This window comes from Cyprinus carpio, chromosome B22 (assembly GCF_018340385.1).
Source record: "Cyprinus carpio isolate SPL01 chromosome B22, ASM1834038v1, whole genome shotgun sequence".
In the NCBI taxonomy this organism is placed as follows: Eukaryota; Metazoa; Chordata; class Actinopteri; order Cypriniformes; family Cyprinidae; genus Cyprinus; species Cyprinus carpio.
The window spans coordinates 34,138,183-34,160,387 of NC_056618.1; the positions used below are offsets into that span (position 1 = coordinate 34,138,183).

A 22,205-nucleotide genomic window follows, 5' to 3' on the forward strand; every position below is an offset into this window, starting at 1 on the left:
AAAGGGAAATTTAAGGTTACAAAGGAATGTAACTTTTTGGTACATTTTCAGAAACTTTACTACCAAAAAAAAAAATAATTCCTGGAAAGTTTCTAAGATTCTGGTTAGTTTCTGAAAATTTACCAGAAAATTTTCACCCCTTTGCAACCCTATTTTTATTGTGCAAAACCACATTTCTCTCAGAACCTTGTTTTGTTGTTGTTTTTTTGGTTCTAAAAAACTATTATAAATTTGGGATTTAAAATGTCAATTGCAAAAATATAAAAGCACAATGGTAAGAATCAAAATATGGCTTTTTATTTGTCTCAATATGAAAGATTTGTGCACACTTCTAGGTCTACTTATGTCTATATTTGATACTAAAGTATTGACAGCTAAAGATTAAAATGGGTACGGCAGTCCAAATTCAGAATACTGGAGAGTGTCGTTTCTCCTTCTCTTTAGACTCGATGCCTGTGTGGGTTGCCAGATTGAGGACACAGCAGGAACGAGTGCAGTTCACAACTGAAGGCAACAAGCCTTAAATAATTTAAATCAATTGACTGATTTATCCACGTTTTATTCCACATACTATTGGGTAAACTGGCAGTGGGCGGAGTCATACAGACCAAAACAAAAACAGACATTCCGACACGGAACTTACATTTCAAAGCAGAATTAGTGACTCTAGCTTTGTTTTTCGGAGAAACAAATGTGAACGGGGCATGTTTACTAAGCATCTGCAAACATATAGCATTTTGTGCAGTCAAAAAAATACATACAGCACCTTTAAAACCATGTGTAGGTTTCAAAACGCTGGATGACAAATCGACACACAAACAGCAAAAGGTGTAGTATTTTATTCATGAAGAGAAATGAATGTAGATTATTAAGAAACAAGGATGAGCAGAAAGGTATATTTACAATAAAGCAACCAGACATCGGTAACAGTTCACGTTGTGTTATCAAAAACAAACAAAAAACCCTTCGCATCTACTTACCCCACTTACTTCCTACTTACAGTATATAACTGATGTGTTATTACCTAACTACACTTCCAAGATCACTTGAGTGACTGGTGTTTAGAACGGCTCCGCTGTTAATAATCAAAACTAAAACGGTGCTGTCAGTGTCGCTAATAAAGTCTTATCGTGTCGTATAAAACATGCAGTTGGTCGTGATCGGATACAGGTTTGAGATGAGTTTGGCAGCAAGCGCTAACGACATTCCCAAAGGTACGCACTTCATTTGGGAGGAAATCATGATTTATAAAATTTTGCTGCATAGTATTGCCGAACATTAAACAGGTTTGTGACGATAAACTGTAAGTGACGGTGAAACGTATTGGAACCTCACTGAGAGTTTGAGTTAGCGGCAGCAGCTAACGCCTCAAGCGCTGGCCTCCATGTTGTCGGGACGGCCCTGCTGCAGCTGTACGACCACAGTCTCCACGGTAACCTCCTCCTCGCTGTCGGTCGTGTCGCTGCGCTCGTCGTAGTCCGAGGACTCGGCGTCGTGATGGGACAGCGAGCCGGACATGGTGCCGAAGGAATGCGCGCTGGTGGAGGCCAGAGATCGCAGCAGGGGCGTGTTTTCCGACACTTCGTTCTCCTCTCCGCCGCTGTCGCCCGACTCGGACTCGGACTCGGAGTCGCCGTCAGACGGCACCACCTTCTGCTTGCACACGGGGCAGGTCTTCTTGGTTTTGGTCAGCCATGGGTCGACACACTTGCTGTGATAGGCTGATGATCGGTGCAGAGAGAATTAGTGCCACACATCGTGACAAAGCTGATCTATTACAATCCAAATCCTTTCAGTTTATTAGTAGTTCACTTTAAAATTCCACTAAATAAAAGTTACGAAAAATTAATAATAAAACACGATCTCCCTTGACTATACAGTGTACATTAAGTGTGTGTATAGATGTGTGCATTTTGTATGCATATAAAAATTTATTTATATTCAAATAAATATCTACTGTTAATTGGATTTAATATATAAATTATTCCATTTATTATTCTGCACTTTAATGCCATAAGTTTTCTCTTAAAATTTATTAAAAAAGAAAATGTTTTCCCTACCATGCCTTCATTTTTTTTTATTCACTAGTAACAAAAACTGCTAAATAAAAATGACATACACAAATTTAAAGTGCACCCTATATGCATTTTTTAAATGCATATAAAAAAATTTTTTTTTTGTATATAAATTGATATTACGTGAATTTGCATTCTATAGTAACAATAATGATTATTGTGTACTTTAATGTCCGTGAATATTACGTGTGTTAATTTTTTCATAACTTATATATATATATATATATATATATAAAGAAAGAAAAAGCCATGCCTTCATTTCTCATAATTGTTTACATTTACTACATCTAAATTTAATTTATTAAATGATTTTACATTTTAAAATAAATACTTTTTATAATGGATTTTTTTATTTAATTTTAATTTATTTATTCATTTTCGTCATGTGGTAACAACATTTTCAAACAAATGCTCTAGGTTAAATGCTTCATATCATAATTTAATAATACCTGAGTTAAATAAGTAATAATATTGTTCGTAAAAACCAATTGTGTGTTGATAGTAGTTTACAATATTTGTACATATGTGGTTGTAAGCAACAGGTACTGTGCTGTCAATACTTGTTTTGAATCTGAAACATTTAAGTGATTTAACGGCTAAATTTGGTATGTTTTGCTGATCAAGGGCCGATCGAGACAGAAACTCACCGTGTGAGCAGGGAAGGACCCGCAGCTTGTCGCCCTCCTCATACTCATCCAAACAAATGGCACACACGTCATACGAATCACCTACCAGGAATTAAGAAAAAGATTATTTAATCAATATATATATATATATTACATCAGTATCTTTAATAGAAGGGCTTGTGATTTTCACACTTGCAGCACGAGTGATAAACGTGCAGCATTTTCTTTCACATTCTGGGTTTTGTGGATCAAGCTCAATAAGTCCAGGAATTCGTCTTGCCCTCCTTCAAATTCCTCTGGCTTTTTCAGGTTTCTTTCCACCAATGAAGGAGCGGCTGCGCTGAAGCTCAGTGTTTATATAAGCAGTAAACGAACACAAACGGCCACGGCTGCGTGTGACCGTATATGGAGAAGCTCATATCTGTCACTGCAGACTCAACGGTTGGTTGAAGAGCTGACAGAGACAGCAGGTTTGGATGTTACCAATTCACTGTTTACAGCAGAAACAACTCAACTCTGCCAATGACCTTGTGGAGAATTCTTCATGTGTTCTGAACTGATCAAGATTATGCTTTAAGGGAAACCTCTATCTACTGGGTTACATGTTTGAAATGCACTTCGTAATACAGTTTAGCATTACCATGTTCAAACAGCAATCCACTATTCGTCATATATTTGTGTATATAGGTTTTTGGCAATTGTTTTTCTTCACATTTTACTCTAATCTTTGTTTTTCGTAACGCATACGCACGCTTTACCCTGAGTGTAAACCACGCTGATTATGTTGATTACGCTCTTGGGTACTCTCCGAAATGGCGGAAGACATAATTCGGGGGAGAAGAATTGTTGAATAAATTGTTATTTGTTTTTTCTTTACTCAAAAAGTATTCTCGTAGCTTTGCAAAACTTAAAATGATCCACTGATGTCAAATGGACTGCTGTAATGATCTCCTTGCTACGTTTCTGGGACTTGGGAACGTTTCAGTTGTGTTACTGTCTATGGAGGGTCTCTCGGAATTCATCAAAAATATCTTAATTTGTGTTCTGAATATGAACAAAGGTTTTACGGGTTTGGAACAACATGAGAGTGAGTAATTAATTATGAACAAAGGTTTTACAGGTTTGGAACAACATGAGAGTGAGTAATTAATTTTTGTGTTAGTTTTGTGTTTAGTGTTTCAAAATGTTGAGACATTGCGCTTCGGGCGTCCCGAGTTCGAGTCCCGGCTTGTGGAATTTTCCCGATCCCATCCCCCCTCTCTCTCCCACATCATTTCCTGTCACTTACTGTCCTATCGAAATAAAGGCATAAAACGCCAAAAATCTAAAAAAAGAAAAAAAAAAAAAAAAAAAAGAGCCTGCAGTAAAGCAGAGCAGCGGTGTGTTTTCTGCTGAGTGTCGTATATGACAGCAGCTGTGTGTTCTGGGCCTGCGGTCGGTCATACGACAGGAAAAACCCGCTCGCTCTCTCTCTCTCTCAGTGAGGCAGGCTGCAGCGGCCGGCAGAAGCGATGAATCAGCACAGCGGCCGGATGAAGAAAACCAACGAGTCAGCAGAGACGCCACGAGCGGGAACCAGAGGAAGGTGAACATCAGGGTGAAACACACACGTTTGCAGGGCTTTATCTGTGTGTGTCGGGATTCAAAAGCCTCAGTATGTCCACAACTGCTTGTGTTAAAACTAGTGCTGTCAGATGATTAATCACATCCAAAATAAAAGTTTTTGTTTACGTAATACATGTGTGTGTATTGTGTATATATAAATACACATATGTTTATTTTAAAAATGTTTACATGTATATATTTATATTCATATAATTTAACACATTTATTTAAATATAATTTATAATTTAATATATAAACGTAACAACTTTTTCTTAAATATATACACGCATGTGTGTGTGTGTGTGTGTGTGTGTGTGTGTATTTATATATACATAATAAATATACACAGTACATATATTATGTAAACAAAAAATTATTTTGGATGCAATTAATCGCGATTAATCTTTTGGTGGCATTAGTTGAAAATGATACAGGGTAAGATGTGTCAGTGGGTCAATCCAGCACATTTATTTATTTATTTTTGTTATATATTTAGGAAGGACTCTATAGATATCATTTCCATGCTCTCTCTTGCTATCGCTCACACATACATATACATATACATATACATATATATATATATTTTTTATATACATGCTTTGGGGTAAGTTTGGGGTAAAAAAAAAATTTTTTTCCTCTAAATGCTGAAAATTGTTAATATTTTCAATATTAAATATTTTTCTGGCTGATGTATGAGAATATGAATTATGTACGTTTAGATTACTTTCATACTACATACTATATAGAATCTAACGGTTGCGGAGTAATTATTCAAAAGTGAATATGCGATTTCGGACTCAACCTAACTGTTTTATTTGTGAAAATGTGCAATATACAACAAAGCCTTTTAGACAAAATAGTGCATCCCACAATGCGGTGCACGTCAGTGTTGAAATCATGTGACAACCACTGAAAAATGTATCATCGCAAAGTGCATACTGAAGAATAGTAGGCAATATGTAGTGTACACTGCAAAGTAAACCGTAAGCTAGTATTCAATTTTAAATCTCATTAACAGGATCACTTCTTATGCAGGGAACTAAATATTACATTTCTGTGGTTTAGCTTTCCCTTGGTCTCCAACTAGCACAATTAATAAATATGTTATATACTGTGTTAATAATAATAATGAAATATGCCATTAAGACAAAAACGTAATAATAACATCAGAAACAATGCAGCACCAGTATCTGGAAGACACTCCAATACAGTAGGTGGTGCTATTGCACCTTAACACTGATGCCACCCGTCATAACGAAAATAGAAGATGATGCAGTATCTATTACTGTCATAAAAAAACATGTCAGATCATAGCGAGACACACTTTTGCAACCAGAAAAAGTTTTCTAGTCATTACGCAAGCTTTTTGTATTCCGTAAAAAAGGAGGATGATAACTATAAATGATAACTATAAAGTTTTTAAATTGTTTTAATTCTATGAGAACAGACACGCCACAACTATAACGATACAGAGGAACGATATCATTGGAATCGCTTTCAGAGCAATTTTTCCGATTAAAATACTGACAACCAACCAATCAGAATCCATCCTGCTTTAAACAGCTTAACCATTTAAAGTGGCAGGCGACAAAAACTTAGCGGATGCATATAATTAATAAATCGCGCATTGGTGCGGACACTAACATAGTTATCGTTATCTTTACAGTTATCGTTCTTATGTGAATGAGGCTTTGAAGCAGCAGACGACAAAACTGCAGCACACACTTAAAGTACGAAATAAGTTATCGTCCGCTAGCGTGGATGCTAATGTAGCTATCATCATAGTTATCATTAAAGCTATCTTAACAGTTACGGTTTTTGGTGTGGATGGGGCTTTAAAGCAGAAGACGACGAAACTCCAGCACGCACTCATAATAAGAAAGTTATCGTCCACTGGTGTGGATGCTAGCATAGCTATCGTTATAGTTGTTCCTAACGTGAACAGGGTTTTCATCGTCCACTATCATTATAGTTAGCTAGTTAGAGTTAGTATTAGGGTTGTAAAGAGGTGGAAAATTCCCGGGGTAATTACCGGTACTGGAAATGTTCCAAAAATCTCTGGAATATTCCAAAAAATCTTGGAAAGCTTCCAAAATTTCAGGAATGGTTCTAAAATTTGCTAGGAATTTTCCACCTTTTTGCAACCCTAGTTTGTACAGATTAACATTTTTTGCATGTTTTTGAACAGTTACAAACGTAAAAGTTATTAATTTTACTAATAGCGTTATTTCCCCCCAAAAAAATTTCTATGGCTGTTGGGATAGTATAGTTATCATGTATTCTATCTCTTATCCAGGATAATTCTGTAGTGAAAATCTGATTTCTTGACAGTCCTATTCTCCACTCTAGTCGTTTAGACATCATTCAAATAGACAAGCTGCCTTGCTCATGTCCATATGCTTTGCATAGAGAAAATAAAGCTTATTTCTGAACCAGTTTTAAGTCCGCGTCCTGGTAGCATTCACGTGTTGCAGATAAATTATCCACATGACATCTGGTAAATACATACGATGGAAACAATTACAAATGACCTTCACGCTGATATGACTCTCATTTGCTCTGAATATCTGAGGCGTAAGAGACGACTCTGCTATCGCCGGCCCGCTGGCTTTAGGAAATCTCACACACCTTTCATCTGTTTAAAGTTTGAAAGTGGATAGGTGAACACAGGTGTGTCTGTAACCTGAGTCCAGAGCGCACTCTTGTCTTATACTCCGTGAAAGTGACGCCTGACACCTTCTTCAGGAGGAATGAGCGTCTGCTTTCTCGTTTACACACTTCTAATGCACTATGAGCGAGCCGGACAGGATGCTCATTCATGCAGGCACACAGTGGACGGTCAATGGTCACGGTGGTGATTTGGTTGTAAAATGGCTTGATGATTCACTATGAGGAGGCGGAAATGGTGCGGGAGGGGAATTCCACATTTCTCCCACTTTCTGTTGTGCTGTCCGTCCAGCACGGATAATACCCAATACTGATGAACCAGCAACACGACAGCTTCACAAATTCATAACAAAGAGGCTAACAGGTCCATTCTTAACAAGTATAAAGTGTATATCCAAAGTATACAGTGTTGTTCTTACGAAAGGAGTGCTGCAATATTTCTGGTACATACAGGAAATAAATAATAAGTGGAAGAGCCTACAAAAACACTGGATTTTCCCTCAAACGCAAATCAGATGCCCATTTTAAGGACATTTAATTGGGGTCTTTGACATTTAAGTTCAGTAAACATTAACATTTTACAACAGACGGTAACTTTTTACAACTTTTTTTTTTTTAACAAAGTTGATTTGTTTTTAAAATGAACCAGGAACTATAATTTTATCGTAGCTAAATGAATTAAAAATAGACAGTTTAAAAGAACTGACTTGATGGCATGAATCAAACATGTTAAATCTTTTTAACTGACGTTTGAATCAGATTCTAGAACTTTTAGAATCTCTCGTTCTAATATGATGAGAAACTCTCATTCTGGTGAGTCTTTACACGATTCAATGGTCAAACAAATAACGAATAAAAACCTATAAGCGATAATTTCACACTACTGGCAAAAGTTTGGGGTTGATTTTTTAAAGTTTTTGAAAGAAGTCTCTTTTGCTCATCAAGGCTGCATTTAAATGATCAAAAATACAGGAAAATCAGTAATATTATGAAATAATATTATAAATTTAAAATAACGTTTCTATGTGAATATATATGTTAAAATGTAATTTATTTCTGTGATGCGCAGCTGAATTTTCAGCATCATTACTCCAGTCTTCAGTGTCACATGATCTGATTTGCTGCTCAAGAAATATTTCTGATTATTATCAACGTTGAAAACATTTGTGCTGCTTCATATTTTTGCGAAAACTTATATTTTGTTGAATACGAAGTTCAGAAGAACAGCATTTATTTGAAATGTGTGTTGCTTTTTTGCAGTAACATTGTCTTTTCTGTCACTTGTGACAGAATTAAAGTTATTTTCATATGACATATTTCATGTATTTGAATGCTGATTCTCAGTGTGAGATCTTAAGACGTGTCTTACCTTTCTTAAACTTGTGAATTGGGAGTTTCTTCAGCTGGTCCTTGCGTAAGCGACTTCTCCTGGCTCTATGTCTGTCCTGTACAAACTTTGTGATCTGAGATTAAAAAGATGTAAACATCTCAGTCAAGGCTAATATATTTGGTTGTTTGCTCATATTTTTTTTTTAATTACACACAATCGTGACTCACCATGAAAACTACAATGAGGATGAGGCAGATTCCAACAATGATGAGGAATGGGATCAGATAATATTCCAGAGGCAAACTGAAGTCCGGCAGGAGAATCACATGACCACTGAAAACACGGAGCAAGACTGTGAGTGTGATACTGCTTTTATATGACAGGTCTTATAAACAGACAATATTACTTAGAACTCATACTATGTATGTAATGTATTAATGTATTAAATACATATATATAATTAAATATATGAACCTTTTGATTTAAGTCAGTAATTTTGGTGTTGAAAAACCATTTGTGAATACTTCACATTTCTTTGTGTGAACAGCAGACTTTCTATAGTGTCATATGACTCTTGGAGCGCCAACGCAGCTGAATTCATCAGATGTTTCTGTTAAGTAACAATCTGAACAGTGAAGTATTCAGTAGTGAAACCAGAGCCCTCACCCTTTCTCATAGATGTAATCCTCTTTGAGAGAGTTGGCCGTTTCTTCACCGATAAACACTGAAGGAATGTCTATCTGCTTCAGAATATCCACTGCAAAACATTAAAAGTACAAAAACGTAGATTAAGACACGAAATGCGACCAGATTTGATTCTGATTCACTTTGATTCCTCAAACAAATAAATGTTAGTCAATCGAGTGTATTTTAAAATGTAAAATTATATTTATTTTGAATTTATGTCCACTTTATGGAAACAAATGAATGAAAACTGAAAGTTTTGTTTAACCCTCCTCCTCCCCAGCACCACCTATCTATATCTGGCTCAACATCAATCCTACACTCCATTAATGTCAAATGTTGTTAAATCTCAGTTGATTGAAATATGGAAATATGCTGTGGATTATTGTGATGTTTTTATCAACTGTTTGGACTTTCATTCTGACGGCACCCATTCACTGCAGAACATCCACTAATGCTACATTTCTTCAAATCTGATGAAGAAACAAACTCGTCCTAATCTTGGATGACCTGAGGGTGAGGACATTTTCAGAAAACTTAATTTCTGAGTAACCTATTCTTTTCAAAATAAATATTCAAAATATCTGTTTTGCACAATTTCATGTACAGTATTTACTTAAAGTTTTTGTACAGTCTCAGTTTGTGTATGTATTGTCAACTATTTATAGTATTTATAGTATATGTAAAGTCAGATGGTTAACTGTTGTATAGGTCCGTAATTGTTTTCCTTATACGTCTATTGTTGTATGTTTATATTTACGTTTAACTAGTATGTAGCACCGTGGTCCTGCGAGACACAACATTTCGTTCCACTCTATGTCCACACATGTAGCAGAATGACAATAAAGCTCGACTTGACTTGAGTTAAGGACGCTGAAGGTTGGTTCCTTGACTTTGGCCTCGACATCCTAACATTCAGACGGAGGTTTGTGAATCGCAGCATTGTCCCGCAGCAGAACACATGAGCGTGTGTCTCCGCTGCATGTTTTATGCATTCGTGCGCAGGAACTTACGATCATTGGATCCCATGCTGATTAAGTCATCGGAGTCCACATTGTGGACAATCGCCGCCTTGTAGCCGGCCTTCTGCGCATGGAGGACCTGAAGAAAGACGAGGACAGAGACGGAAGCATTGTGTTCAGACAAACGCAGGCGTCATATGTGCACCCCCCCCCCACACACAAGTCTTGTGTGACACATGTATTGTGTATTCACACGTGCACACTGGTTTAGCTTCACAAGAACATGTCCGGATCAGAGCTCACCTCTGAATCTAGTGAAATAAGACATTTCAGTCAAAACAAGAGTGAAATGTGCCTTAATGTCATGATATGCATCCAATTTCCTTACAATTTCTTTTTAAAGCAAGTAAATGTTTTCCGAAAGTGTTTTTTTTTTTTTTTACTAAAATTAAAAACACTTACTGTACTCGACATTTCCTGTAATATCTGACTAAATAAATAAATAAAGCAATACTAGGGGACGTAAAGCTAATAATTTAACACCCCTAGCTTATTTATCAGCGTATCAACCAGTAAAAATATATTTAAAAATATAACCTTTAAGCCATAAAGGTTTCTTTAATGAAAGTTCACATCAAACGTAACTTTCAGACTTGATCAGTGAAGACATCTGCGCAGTAGAGAGGACAAAACTTGAGTATTTGTCATCTCAGCTCAGTCTTGTCCTGTTTTCGGTATCATTCCTTTTAACAGCCTGCGTTTTCTAATGACAGGACTGAGAGTATTGTGAAAGATGCACCAGAATGTTATGCTTTTGTTTTAGCCTGGTGTTTTATCACCATACTCTATCTCTACACACCTTACAAAGGTGCACAAATTCCACAGCGCTGTCGATGATTAACGGTTTATTGCCGTATGGGAAAAATATTGTCAACAGTTCGACAGGCGTTACGCCACGCTGTGATTGGAAGCCGTCCAAAGTCCCGCAGGTGAACAGAAACTGCAGGCAGACCTCTTGAAGTCTTTGCATATCATTTGCCAGCAGCATGAAACGTGTGCGCAGTGAAGCGCGTCTTGGAGAGCGGGGGCTGGTTTTGCATTTAGGAGCGCATTTGCTTACCTGGACGGCAGCGTTTCTATGTTACCCCTGTTTGTAGTTCTAGGAGTAACAGCAGGACATTTTTCATTTAAATTACGAATTTAAAAATGTATTATATGTATATATGTATATGAATATAACCAACATTATAGCAATTTAAAAAACTTTACATTTTCGAATCTTTTTTTTAAGTATTATGAATTATATAATTTATAATATTTTTTTTAAATTTGTAAAAATACTTTTTAATTGGTAAAAATTATATGATATATAAAACAATAACTAACACAAATTATAAAAAAAATAGTTATTTTTTTATGTATTTTGTATTTTAAAATGTATACACTATTTCTAATTTATATGATGTATTTTTTAATTTATTTGGAAAATAATTTCTACAAATTGTAAATACATTTTTAATTCATTGTTTATTTTATATAAATGATATTATTTGCGAATATATTTTAAAATGAATGAATTTTTATTAAAAATATTTTTTAAAGTTTTTTGAAAAATGCATTTTTATAACTTAAATACGTCCTTTATAAAAGTATTTTTATGAATTTATATTTCTTATAATTTAGAAATATTATAAATGTGTCTGTTTCTGTTCTTTTTTTGAGAAATTTTCATAAAACAACCACAACAAAAAAAGTTTTTAATGTCAAAATTAAAATGTCATGTGGTGCAACCTTTGAAAAGTTCATTTTTTTTTGTATATTTTGAATGCATGTGAGTGAACAAACATTATCATTATTTTCAATAACGTTTAAAAATATATATATATTTGTCAAGGTAAAAAGTATCTTTTTAAAAAAAAAATTGCATGAATTATTAATTCATAAATATCTTTTTAAAAAAAATTTATGGGGTTGTAAAAAAAACTCACTGGACAGAAAACAAGCACTCTGGAGCCTCACTAAAAGCTCTGAAGAGGAGAAACTCTGCTTCACCTCAGTGATGATGAGCAACATCACACACACACACACACACACACACACACACACACACACACACACACACACACACACACACACACACACACACACACACACACACTCACACACACAGTCAATGTACCGGAGCAAAAGCATGATGGGACAAAGTGCTTTGTCAAGCATTGCTAGGAGACTAGAATCTCATAACAAAACAAAAATTTACCTCTTATTTGGATAAAAAGAAAAAAAACTTCTAAAATGTTTTTTTTTAATGTCTATATAAGTTTTTCATTTTTTTAATTTATTAGTATTACTTAATTTTAGTTATTTTAGTACTTCAAATTATACTAAAAAATTGTAAATGTTGAAATAAACAAGTTTTAATTAAGCTTAAGTAAGTTTCATAAAATAATGTTTTTATTTGAATTTAAATATTTTGTTGTTTTATTTTTAGTTCAAATTTATGTTAACTAACAACATTTTTATACAAATGTTTAGTTTAACTAAAACTATAGTTTAATTGACTTCAATAACCCAGACTAAAATGAAAACTAATAAAAATGGAATTAATTGAAATAAAGCTGAAATAAAATATAACTTTTAATTTAGATGAACAACTCTGGCCTAAAAGAAATTCAACAAAAAAAAGAGGAGTGTTGCCTGGAAAAGGTAAATAATTTAAATATTAAAATAAATTAAAAGCTAAAAAAAATATATTCATAAATACTACAATGATACATACACAACAGTATGTAGACTCAGTTATTTCCAGCGCCAGCACGCAGCAGGCTCTGTTGAACTGTGATAGAGATCTCTCATGATTTCATGTGTTGGCACAGGGTCAGGTATCGTGGAGGGCGTTCAGACACGTTACGCTGCGCGCTTAAACAAACCTTTCCCACGTTCTCCGTGAGACTCTGGAGGGGGAGATCTGTGGTGCCTCAGGGAAACCACCCCAGGCTGCGCTCAAACCTACCTTGATGTCAAAGTTACATTCGAAGCGCTTGATCAGCACGATGAAGGCGCTGCTGTGGTTGTCCCGCAGGGGAGGGGGGTCGATCGGGACACAGGCGTTCTCCGGACGCGCTCCGATCAGGAAACCCTGCGCACAGGAACAAACAATCAGGAAAGACTGCCAACAGCTCCCTCTGCTGGACCTGAGCCGTCTGTTGTTTCAGTCCTTCTGAAATGCTTGGGGAAAGTCTTACACAATTCTACAGAAATACTTTGATGAGAGCGTTCCCAAACAGCAGCATCCGCCTCTAAAAGCAATGAGTGCACTGATTGTGTAACATCTGCTCTTTGGATGGAATCCTAGCAATTGTAACCTCAACCGGACTCTTTCGTTTTGAGACATGTTATAAGGTTTCATTTTTGTGTGATTAGGGAGTTGAAGACTGAAGAAATGCTTGAAGGCGAGTGTCGCTGCACCGAGAGGGACACTTCCTGTTTTTAAGCATGGGTTTCTGGGCCGTGAAAGCAGGCAGGCATGAGGCCAGCACATGAGCACATGAGGATGAGTCAAAGTAGGCCACAGAAACAGAGGAGAAGCACAGGAGCGCTGCATTACTGAGTGTTACAGAGTTCAGCAGCTGACATTACCTCATCTTTTAGATCTAACGTCCTCTGTTTTTACATGTGGGCCTGCTGCCATCTAACACGCACTTCTAAACCGGTGAAAAACATCATAATCCAGTCAAAATTACACTTTATATTACAATGTTGTGAGGCCAGTAATAATATGTAGTTTTAATAATATGCCATAGCATAATTGTTACTATTAAATAATTATATTAAATTAAAACAATCAAAAATATAAAAATATTTCATCACTTAATCATTTAATGTGATTTTTTTAAATTAATCATTTAATGCGTTTTTTTAATTAAATCATTTAATGCGATTTTTTAATTAATCATTTAATGGATTTTTTTAAATTAATTATTTAATGTGATTTTTTAAAATTAATCATTTAATGCGATTTTTTTAAATTAATCATTTAATGTGATTTTTTAACTTAATTATTTAATGTGATTTTTAATTAATCATTTAATGTGATTTGTTTGTGTGACAAACCAGTTTAGAATTTTAATAATCTAAGTTTAACATAATTGTAATTATTAATTATAGTTCACTTGCTTAAAATGTTTGATTCAAGTGATTTTTTTTTTTTTTTTAAATAATCAAAACAATATTGCATGGAATTTGTAATAATTAGTCTTAACTAAACTGTTAATAATAAATAATTGCATTAAATAATTATTAGAAATTATTTGAAAATAATAATATTAAGTTAATTAAGTAAATAAGTGTTTAAAACTTGATTTTAATTTAGTTTTTTATTTTAGTTTTAGATTTTAAGTATTTAATTTTCCATTTATTTAGAAGAAAATAGTATATAACTTTATTATCAGCCATTTACTGGAATCAGCTCTACCATAACTGCTATTATTAGCTTTTATTTTCAGTTTTCATTTTCATTTTAGTTTAAATTCTAGTATCTTTTGTCATTTTATTGGTTTTGTTATTTGGTTGGTCATTGTTTTCTGTTGGTTGTTGTTTTTAATATTTCTAATTATATTTAATTTATGTTTACTTCAGTTATGGTTTGAGTTAAGTACTTCACTTATTTTATTTCAATTAATTTAATTAAATTTCATAAAAATAATCGTGAAAAAAAATGTTTTTGTAGAAGTTAGGTAACAAATAAATAAATAAATAAATAAATAAATAAATATCAAACACTGAAAACAGTTCTGAGCTAAGGGGTTCGGAGAGTATATATATATATATATTTATTTTTTTTATTTTTATTTTTTTTTTCAAAATTACACAGGAAGGCAAACACAACTACGGACCCTGCATTTCAGGAAGTGGTCTAAAACTACTTCCTGTTCTGAGTAACTGCGGCTCTTTACATTTACACTTTGGTGACATAAAACAGCAGCTTGATTGCTGATCCAAGATGATTTACCAGCTCATGACTAGATTAGATCAGCTGCCACGCTCCAAAACAGAGAGCAGATTAAGCTGGATTTTCCGGCAGGGATTAACTCCTCACACAATATTTAGCAAAAATAGATGCCGATAAGCATATTACGTTGTGTCCAGCTGAGCAGGACAAAGGTGAACGCTGTTGCTTAGAGAAAATATGAAAAACTTGGTGGATGACCTCTAAAAACCACTTTGGTTTGAGCTGACAAAGAAGGGGAAATCAAAGCGAAAGGCTTAGCGAAATAGAGAAGTGACAGATGTGAAGTCATTTTCACAGTTTTCACCAACAGATCATGAGGTCTGTGTGATCAGGACAGTGAATCAGGAACAGAAAATTGGCACGATTCGAGCATAAAGGGTAATTCAATTTAGAACTGCTTAAGCATAATGACAATGTGAGATCCTGGACCACAAAACCAGTCATCAGGGTCAATTTTTCGAAACTGAGATTTTTACAACTTCTGAAAGCTGAATAAATAATCTTTCCATTGATGTATGGTTTGTTATGATATGACCATATTTGTCTGAGATACAAATATTTGAAAATCTTTAATCTGAGGGGGCAAAAAAAATCAAAATATTGAGAAAATCACCTTTAAAGTTGTCCAAATGAAGTTCTTAGCAATGCATATTACTAATCAAAAATTAAGTTTTGATATATTTACGGTAGGAAATTTACAAAATATCTTCATGGAACATGATCTTTACTTAATATCCTAATGATTTTTGGCATAAAAAAAAAAGAGACTATACTTTTGATTTTGACCCATACAATGTATTTTTGGCAATTGTTACAAATATACCCCAGAGACTCAAGACTGCTTTTGTGCTCCAGGGTCACATATAAATAGCCAAGTAATTAATTTTAGGAACTTTTATCCAATTCTGTTATCTAAATAATATCACACTTAAAATCACAGTAAATTACAATTATTGTTGCGCTATGACATTTTGCGATTTCAAAATGCTAATTTTAAGTTGGGGTCAAATTCTGACACTCAAATTCGCAGTGCCGACCAACAGCAAGCCAACAAAGCAAAAATGAATATCCACAATCCAGTAATTTTACTGCCAATCAGCGCAATGAAGAATTTCGCCCAATGGACTTCTGGTGATGAAGAAACTTCCAAATACAAATTTTGAGTTGGGTTCAAATTTGGTGAATTTTGACAATCAAATTAACAGCGCCAACAAATAGCAAGCTACTTGGTTTAAAAGTGTCACTGGATTGGGTGGAAATTCGTAACTTTAGCAACAAGGCAACAATGAACGCCCACAACCCAACAGTTTCAGTGGAAATCGTCAGAATGAAAAACTTCACACGATGGAATTTCTGTGGCAAAGAAATATTACAATGAAAATTTTGCCTTAGGTTCAAATTTGGTGAATTTTGGCAATAACACCAACAAGCCTCTTGGTTAATCACTCACGTTGGTGTGGGCGGAGATTTGTAACGATAAAGACACTGAAGACCAATTTTCGATGATCGCGCCTAGTGTGAATAACTCCATAAGGACCTACTGTTTTGATTCAAAAGCGTCATCGCGCCGAAAAGGCCTTTATAGTAAACTGAACGTCAGTTGGTGTGGGTGCTACTATAGCTATCGTTATAGTTATCGTTAGTTATCGTTCTGGGCGTGAATGGGTTTTTAAAGCAGCAGACATCATAACAGCAGCGCACGCTTACAATAAGAACGTTATCATACATTAGTGTACATGCTAATATAGCTATCATCATAGTTATCTCAGCCGTCATCGTTCTTGACGTGAACAGGGTTATTAAGTGGCATACGACATCATAGCAGCGCACACTTATAATAACGTTATCGTCTGTTGGTGCAGACGCTAATATAGCTATCATCATAGTTATCGTAATAGCTATCGTTCTTGACGTGAACAGGATTTTGAATTACTAATTGCTTTAAAATTTTAATTTGATTGCGTTACTGATTACTGCATTTAAAAAGTAATCAGATTACTAATTTACTTTCGAGTTACGTTCAAGTTTACTTCAGTTTTCCAAGTTATCAAACCTAAACAAAACAATACACTAAAAAGTGAAACTCATAGTCCTTTCATTAATTTAATATTGACTGAAAGATTACATAAGTAGTATCTGCATACACTCGCAGTAACTTTACTTTAATTATTACCGTGTGACGCGTTATACCCAACTCTGCAGATGACGTAACAGCAGCGCACAATCATAATAAGAACATTATCATCTGTTAGTGTGAATGCTAATATAGCTATCGTCTTAGTTAGCGCTATAGTTACCATTCTTGACGTGAACAGGGTTTATAAGTGGCAGACGACATAATAGCAGCGCGCACTAATAATAAGACCGTTATCGTTGGTTGGCGTGGATGCTAATAGTGCACATAGACAGAAAACACAAGGTTTTGAGAAACTGATGCTTTGTCAAACTTGAACTTTGCCTCAGTTGCCTTGCAGCCATCTGTTGAGCAGCCAACTGTGTCTTTGGAGACTCAATTCAGTGTATTGCTGCTTGATTTTGATCACAGTCGGATACCTCCACACCCTCGCAACGCATCTTACGCATTACTCTTGGTAAAATGCTCCGTCAGAGCTTTCTCTAGCATTTAAAAAGTGTCTTTAGACTGTCAGCAGTTAAAAAACCTTTAAATCAGCACCATTACAGACGTCAAAACCGCAACAGACTCACCACCTTCAACAATAAATTATAGGACATTCGATGTCGCACCTGCTGTAATAAATGTTCTTGCTCTTGGTGGGGACTAAGACAGATAGCTTCATTAAAGGATTTTAGTCATTTAGCCCATTAATTTGTTGAATATCGTCCAGCTACGCTATTAAAGACCATTGGTTATCATCCACATGTCTCTTATAAACACATCTCACTGGCTTCTGACCCCACACCGACTTGTTACACAATGTTTCCTGAAGACTGAGCAGTCTTCGGTCAGCTGATTGTGTCAATCTGAGGTTTTGCAGATCTGCTTTGAGGTCATGAGCTCTGCGGATGAGAGTAAGGCCTCACAGTAGCGGAGCCGTTTTGGGTCAATCATCTGCACTCGTCACTAAACTAGACTCAGTCACCACGTTTGAGGTCTGGGGGTCAGGTCAAAACATCTATTTTTAGGCCCTCTTACGCCGTCAGGGTGCTGGTAAACAATCTGGAACAGCTGACGCTTGCTTAAACTCTCCTCACCTGCACATCTGGCGAGAGCCGTCATGATTACTAATAGCGTAAGCGTAACATATTTATACCACGAAGAGTCCATATGAAACACTCCTTAAACTCAAACTAATTGTACACTTAGTTTAATGTAACTTAAACCACCATTCAAAAGATTGTGGACGGTTTTTAATGTTTCTGAAACTGAAAGTCTGTTTTTATTTGATCAGAAATACAGTAAACAGTGATATTTTGTAATTTTTTTTGTTTCAATTCAATAAAATGTTTAAAAGAGCAGTATTTATTTGAACTAGAAATTTTTGTAACATTAAAAAAAGCCCCCACTGTCACTTTTGATCAATTTATTTGCTAAATAAAACTATTCATATTTAAAAAAAAAAAAGAAAACAAATGAATAAAACATATTTAAGCTACGCTTTTAAACTGTAGTGAATTGCTTAAATATTACATATTATTACATATTTCCATATCTTTCAATATCTATTTTGTATACTTTACATTAACACAAATATTTTTTAAATCCAGCCAACCTGAATACTGTATTATACGCAGTAAAATAATATTTTTTGTCATTATTAAGGCAATCTGACCAATATTTCTAAATATGCAAATGTTAAACTAAAGAAAAAAGGATAAATAAAATGTGCATTAATTTTTTTGGATGACAACCATTTGTAACAAATGTAAACTATAAAAGTAACTGCGGTTTATATAACATCATGATTATTTATGTATAATTGTGTAATTATCAAAACACACACGTCATGTTTCACCTTTGCATTTTTAATAAAAATCACAAACTTTACAGACTCCAACAGTGAATCTCGCTTTAAAAAAAAATTTAAATAAAACCAAGCTAAAGCTAAATAATGTCAGATCTTTAGGGTTTGGAACAGACCTACTGTATAATAGTCAGAAAACCCTTGTTTTTTAGGACACTGTGTCTTTGCTCAATATAGCTGACTCACCTTTAGTCCTTCACTGGGCAGCCTGTAGCCGAATCGAGAAGGCAAGTCATCAAAGTTCTCTGTTTTGTTGTCAAACGAATACTGAAAAACAAACGCAACCATGAATTACTGTCCCACAACCGTGTGTTTAAATGCTGCATATCAATTTACTGCTGCACCCGTGTCAGAAACCTACAGCTGATATGTCGGCCTCCACGGGCAGCAGATTGAGGAAGGCGAATAGCTGAACCGTGAAAATGGTGTAAATCTGTGTGGCCGAGAGCATCAGCATCCCCAAAGAGAGCAGCATCTTAAGACCTGCTTCAGTTACACCTGCACATGAAGGGAAATGTTGCATTAGACATCAGCAGAAAGTCCTTTTTCTGAAGAACTGAGCACTAGAGAAATATGAGTTACAGCATGATGCAAACAGTATGCAAATTGCTAAGGTTTCAAAAATATATTTAGCCAGAATAGACCACAAGCAGTCGTCAATCCAGACGCTTTTTGCCCTGATAATGATGCAGATAGAGAACTAACGGGACCCTGATAACCAGCTAAACCTTCAGCGTTTATGTAGTTTGTGTAGAAGTTTGTGTAGAAGACAAAACAATCCCCATTCAGACAGATGCGCGAAAACTACTAAAAACGCTGTATTATTCATGCCAGGCCAGTAGATGGTGACATTGTAAAGAAACACTACACTAATGCTTACTATGCATGTGCATTTATTGAAACATGGGCGTGGTTTAGCTGTGTCTATGAGAGACTAGAGACAACAAATTCTCACAAATTTGGGGGGTTTGTGTTTAGACAGAGACAATAGCAGCATATTTTTCAAAACCGTGCACTTTGAATCACATTTTCAAAGGTTTTCAGGCCGCCGAAATGCTGTTGTAATGCAAATGAACGGCCAACATGCATAAAAAGTTGTTGTTGTTTTTTTATGGTGTAGATATAACCATATATAAATAAGGCTGAACCAACAGTAAGTACTAAAAAAAAATTGTAACACCATTTGTTGTCGCTAGTCTCTGATAAACACAGATAAACCACGCCCACGTTTTAATAAGCCACGCCCACACGCTCCTAACCTACGCACGCTTTTAGTAGTAACAGCAGCAATTTTCAATTTACTAAACTATTAAATATGGATATTATTATAAATTAATGATGCAATAAATTAGAACAAAAACTAAACTGGGGTACAAAAAAATCGCTGGTAACGTAAAAAAAATTAAGTTAAAAGGGGGCGGGGCAATATAGTCTACATTTAGTTAGAGTTAGTCACATTTGGATTTAGTATCAAATGCATACAAAACCATATTTCAACCCTAAATAAACCTTTTAATATATGTTATTCTTCTTTTTGTAGTTTTAAATGTTCTATCTACGTTAATCAAATTCACTCACGTGATGTAAAAACTTCCTTTTTATTCTCCGAACAGCGTATTGTTACAGACAACGGGCTGTAAAAAATATATAAAAACACAAATAAATGGTCCACGATTACATGAACACAAAGTTGAACCTCGTTTACCCGACATCTGCTTTATTGTTACTCGAACTGATCTGTTATGTCCTAAATCGCACTGGTTTTGTTTGTGTTAGCACGCTGGCTAACAGTCACCACAATCCGGACGAGCTGGGCTTCTAACTACAACGAGCTGCTTCGAATCTACAGCACGTCAACACAGTATACATATATAAATATAAAAATATATAAATATATATATACATATCGACATTCACACTGACAAAACCGAGCGCGATCAAAGAGAGCCGTACGTGACTGAACGACGTCAATCAACAAACAGAAAGATGAAAAATCACTACTGCGTCCGCGACTCACCATTACATCAGATGTCCTTTACTCCAGGAAGATTATAAACCCCGATGGCATTACATTAGACTGAAATTATCGGCTTCAGACTGCTCCGTCCGACCTCATAGCGTCGGGCAGGCCAGGATGTCAACACACACACGCGCGCGCGCGCACAGCGCCCTCTGGCAGCTGTGATTGGTCCAGTCTGAGCAGCGCTGAGAAAAGTAACGTTATCAGGTAAACCGCTGTTGTCTGGGTAATTGTGTACTGTAATTATTACAGCGTAACAGCCTGAAATTACACACCGTGTCGTTAAAATATGGGATTAATTACTATTTAAACATGTTCTGCCTCGGCGGCTAAGCTAAACGCTAAATGCTACACCCCGTTCTATTTCTTATTCTGGTTCTCTGGTGACCAAAAACGACACATAGCACCCTTCAGCGTCCGCATGTGGAATCATCGTCTCCTCACAGTGTGTGCATGAACCCTACTAACGGGGAACGTTCTCAGAACTTCGGAATTCTGACATTTCTGCGGGGTTCTCTTTCCTGTGACGTTTATAGAACGCTCGTGCAGAGTTATCTGGTCTTTGATAACGTTCTCAAAACTTTAGTACAACAACTGCGAGTTTTAGACACCTGCAATCCATATTATATGCACCTGCTGCAATAGTTCAGTCGCTAAACATCAGGACAAAGCGTTGTGAAAAACACTTGAAGAGCCTTAATGTATTCAAAACTGTAATATTAAAAGAACACATTCAGAACACACCTTATTGGTAAGCAGATGACACCGGAATATTAATGTAATGTGCTAAATGGTTCCGTGTCTATATATATATATATATATATATATATATATATATATATATATATATATATATATATATATATATATATATATATATAAAATGGTTTTCTATGGGAAACCATTTAATGTGAAACTTTGCTCGTTGTGTTTATATTCTGGGTTCATCTGCTTTCCTGTACAAAGAATGCATCATCAGTAAGTTGTGCACTGAATTTCAGCTTTTTAATATCAGTGTTTTACTACACTACTACTTGATGCAAACTGGAGTGGTGTGGATTATTGTGATGTTTTTATCAGCTGCTCTCATTCTGACGGCACCCATTCACTGCAGAGCATCCACTGGTGAACAAGTGATGCAATGCTACATTTCTCCAAATCTGATGAAGAAACAAACTCATCTACATCTCAGATAGCCTGAGGGTGAACACATTTTTAGCAAATTGTAATTTTGGGTGAACT

The 22,205-nt window shown here is 35.3% G+C and overlaps 1 protein-coding gene across 2 annotated transcripts; it reads right to left on the reverse strand.

Annotated features, from left to right (window-relative positions):
- Positions 1 to 824: 824 nt before the first annotated feature.
- Positions 825 to 21,325, reverse strand: rnf13 (ring finger protein 13). 2 transcript variants are annotated; one of them, XM_042749210.1, is made up of 11 exons: positions 20,961 to 21,325; positions 20,522 to 20,577; positions 19,305 to 19,441; positions 19,130 to 19,210; positions 12,963 to 13,088; positions 10,001 to 10,088; positions 8,970 to 9,060; positions 8,531 to 8,636; positions 8,343 to 8,436; positions 2,723 to 2,803; positions 825 to 1,721 (listed from the first exon to the last, which is right to left on the reverse strand). In XM_042749210.1, the coding sequence occupies exons 3-11, from the start codon at positions 19,416 to 19,418 to the stop codon at positions 1,369 to 1,371; spliced, it is 1,134 nt and encodes a 377-aa protein (XP_042605144.1). In that variant the 5' UTR covers positions 19,419 to 19,441; positions 20,522 to 20,577; positions 20,961 to 21,325; the 3' UTR covers positions 825 to 1,368. The 2 variants fall into 2 exon arrangements, with proteins under 2 accessions (XP_042605144.1, XP_042605143.1); XM_042749209.1 differs by lacking the exon at positions 20,522 to 20,577 and having other exon boundaries at positions 20,961 to 21,319.
- Positions 21,326 to 22,205: the final 880 nt, after the last annotated feature.

What these genes read in the sequence shown, in the direction of transcription:
- rnf13 (XM_042749210.1), bottom strand. Translation starts at nt 19,418, where the DNA reads ATGCTGCTCTCTTTGGGGATGCTGATGCTCTCGGCCACACAGATTTAC. An exon ending in GATTACATCTATGAGAAAGG is followed by an intron (nt 8,637 to 8,969) that starts GTGAGGGCTCTG and finishes CCGTGTTTTCAG; the next exon opens with TGGTCATGTGATTCTCCTGC. An exon ending in AATTCACAAGTTTAAGAAAG is followed by an intron (nt 2,804 to 8,342) that starts GTAAGACACGTC and finishes AATTCCTGGTAG; the next exon opens with GTGATTCGTATGACGTGTGT.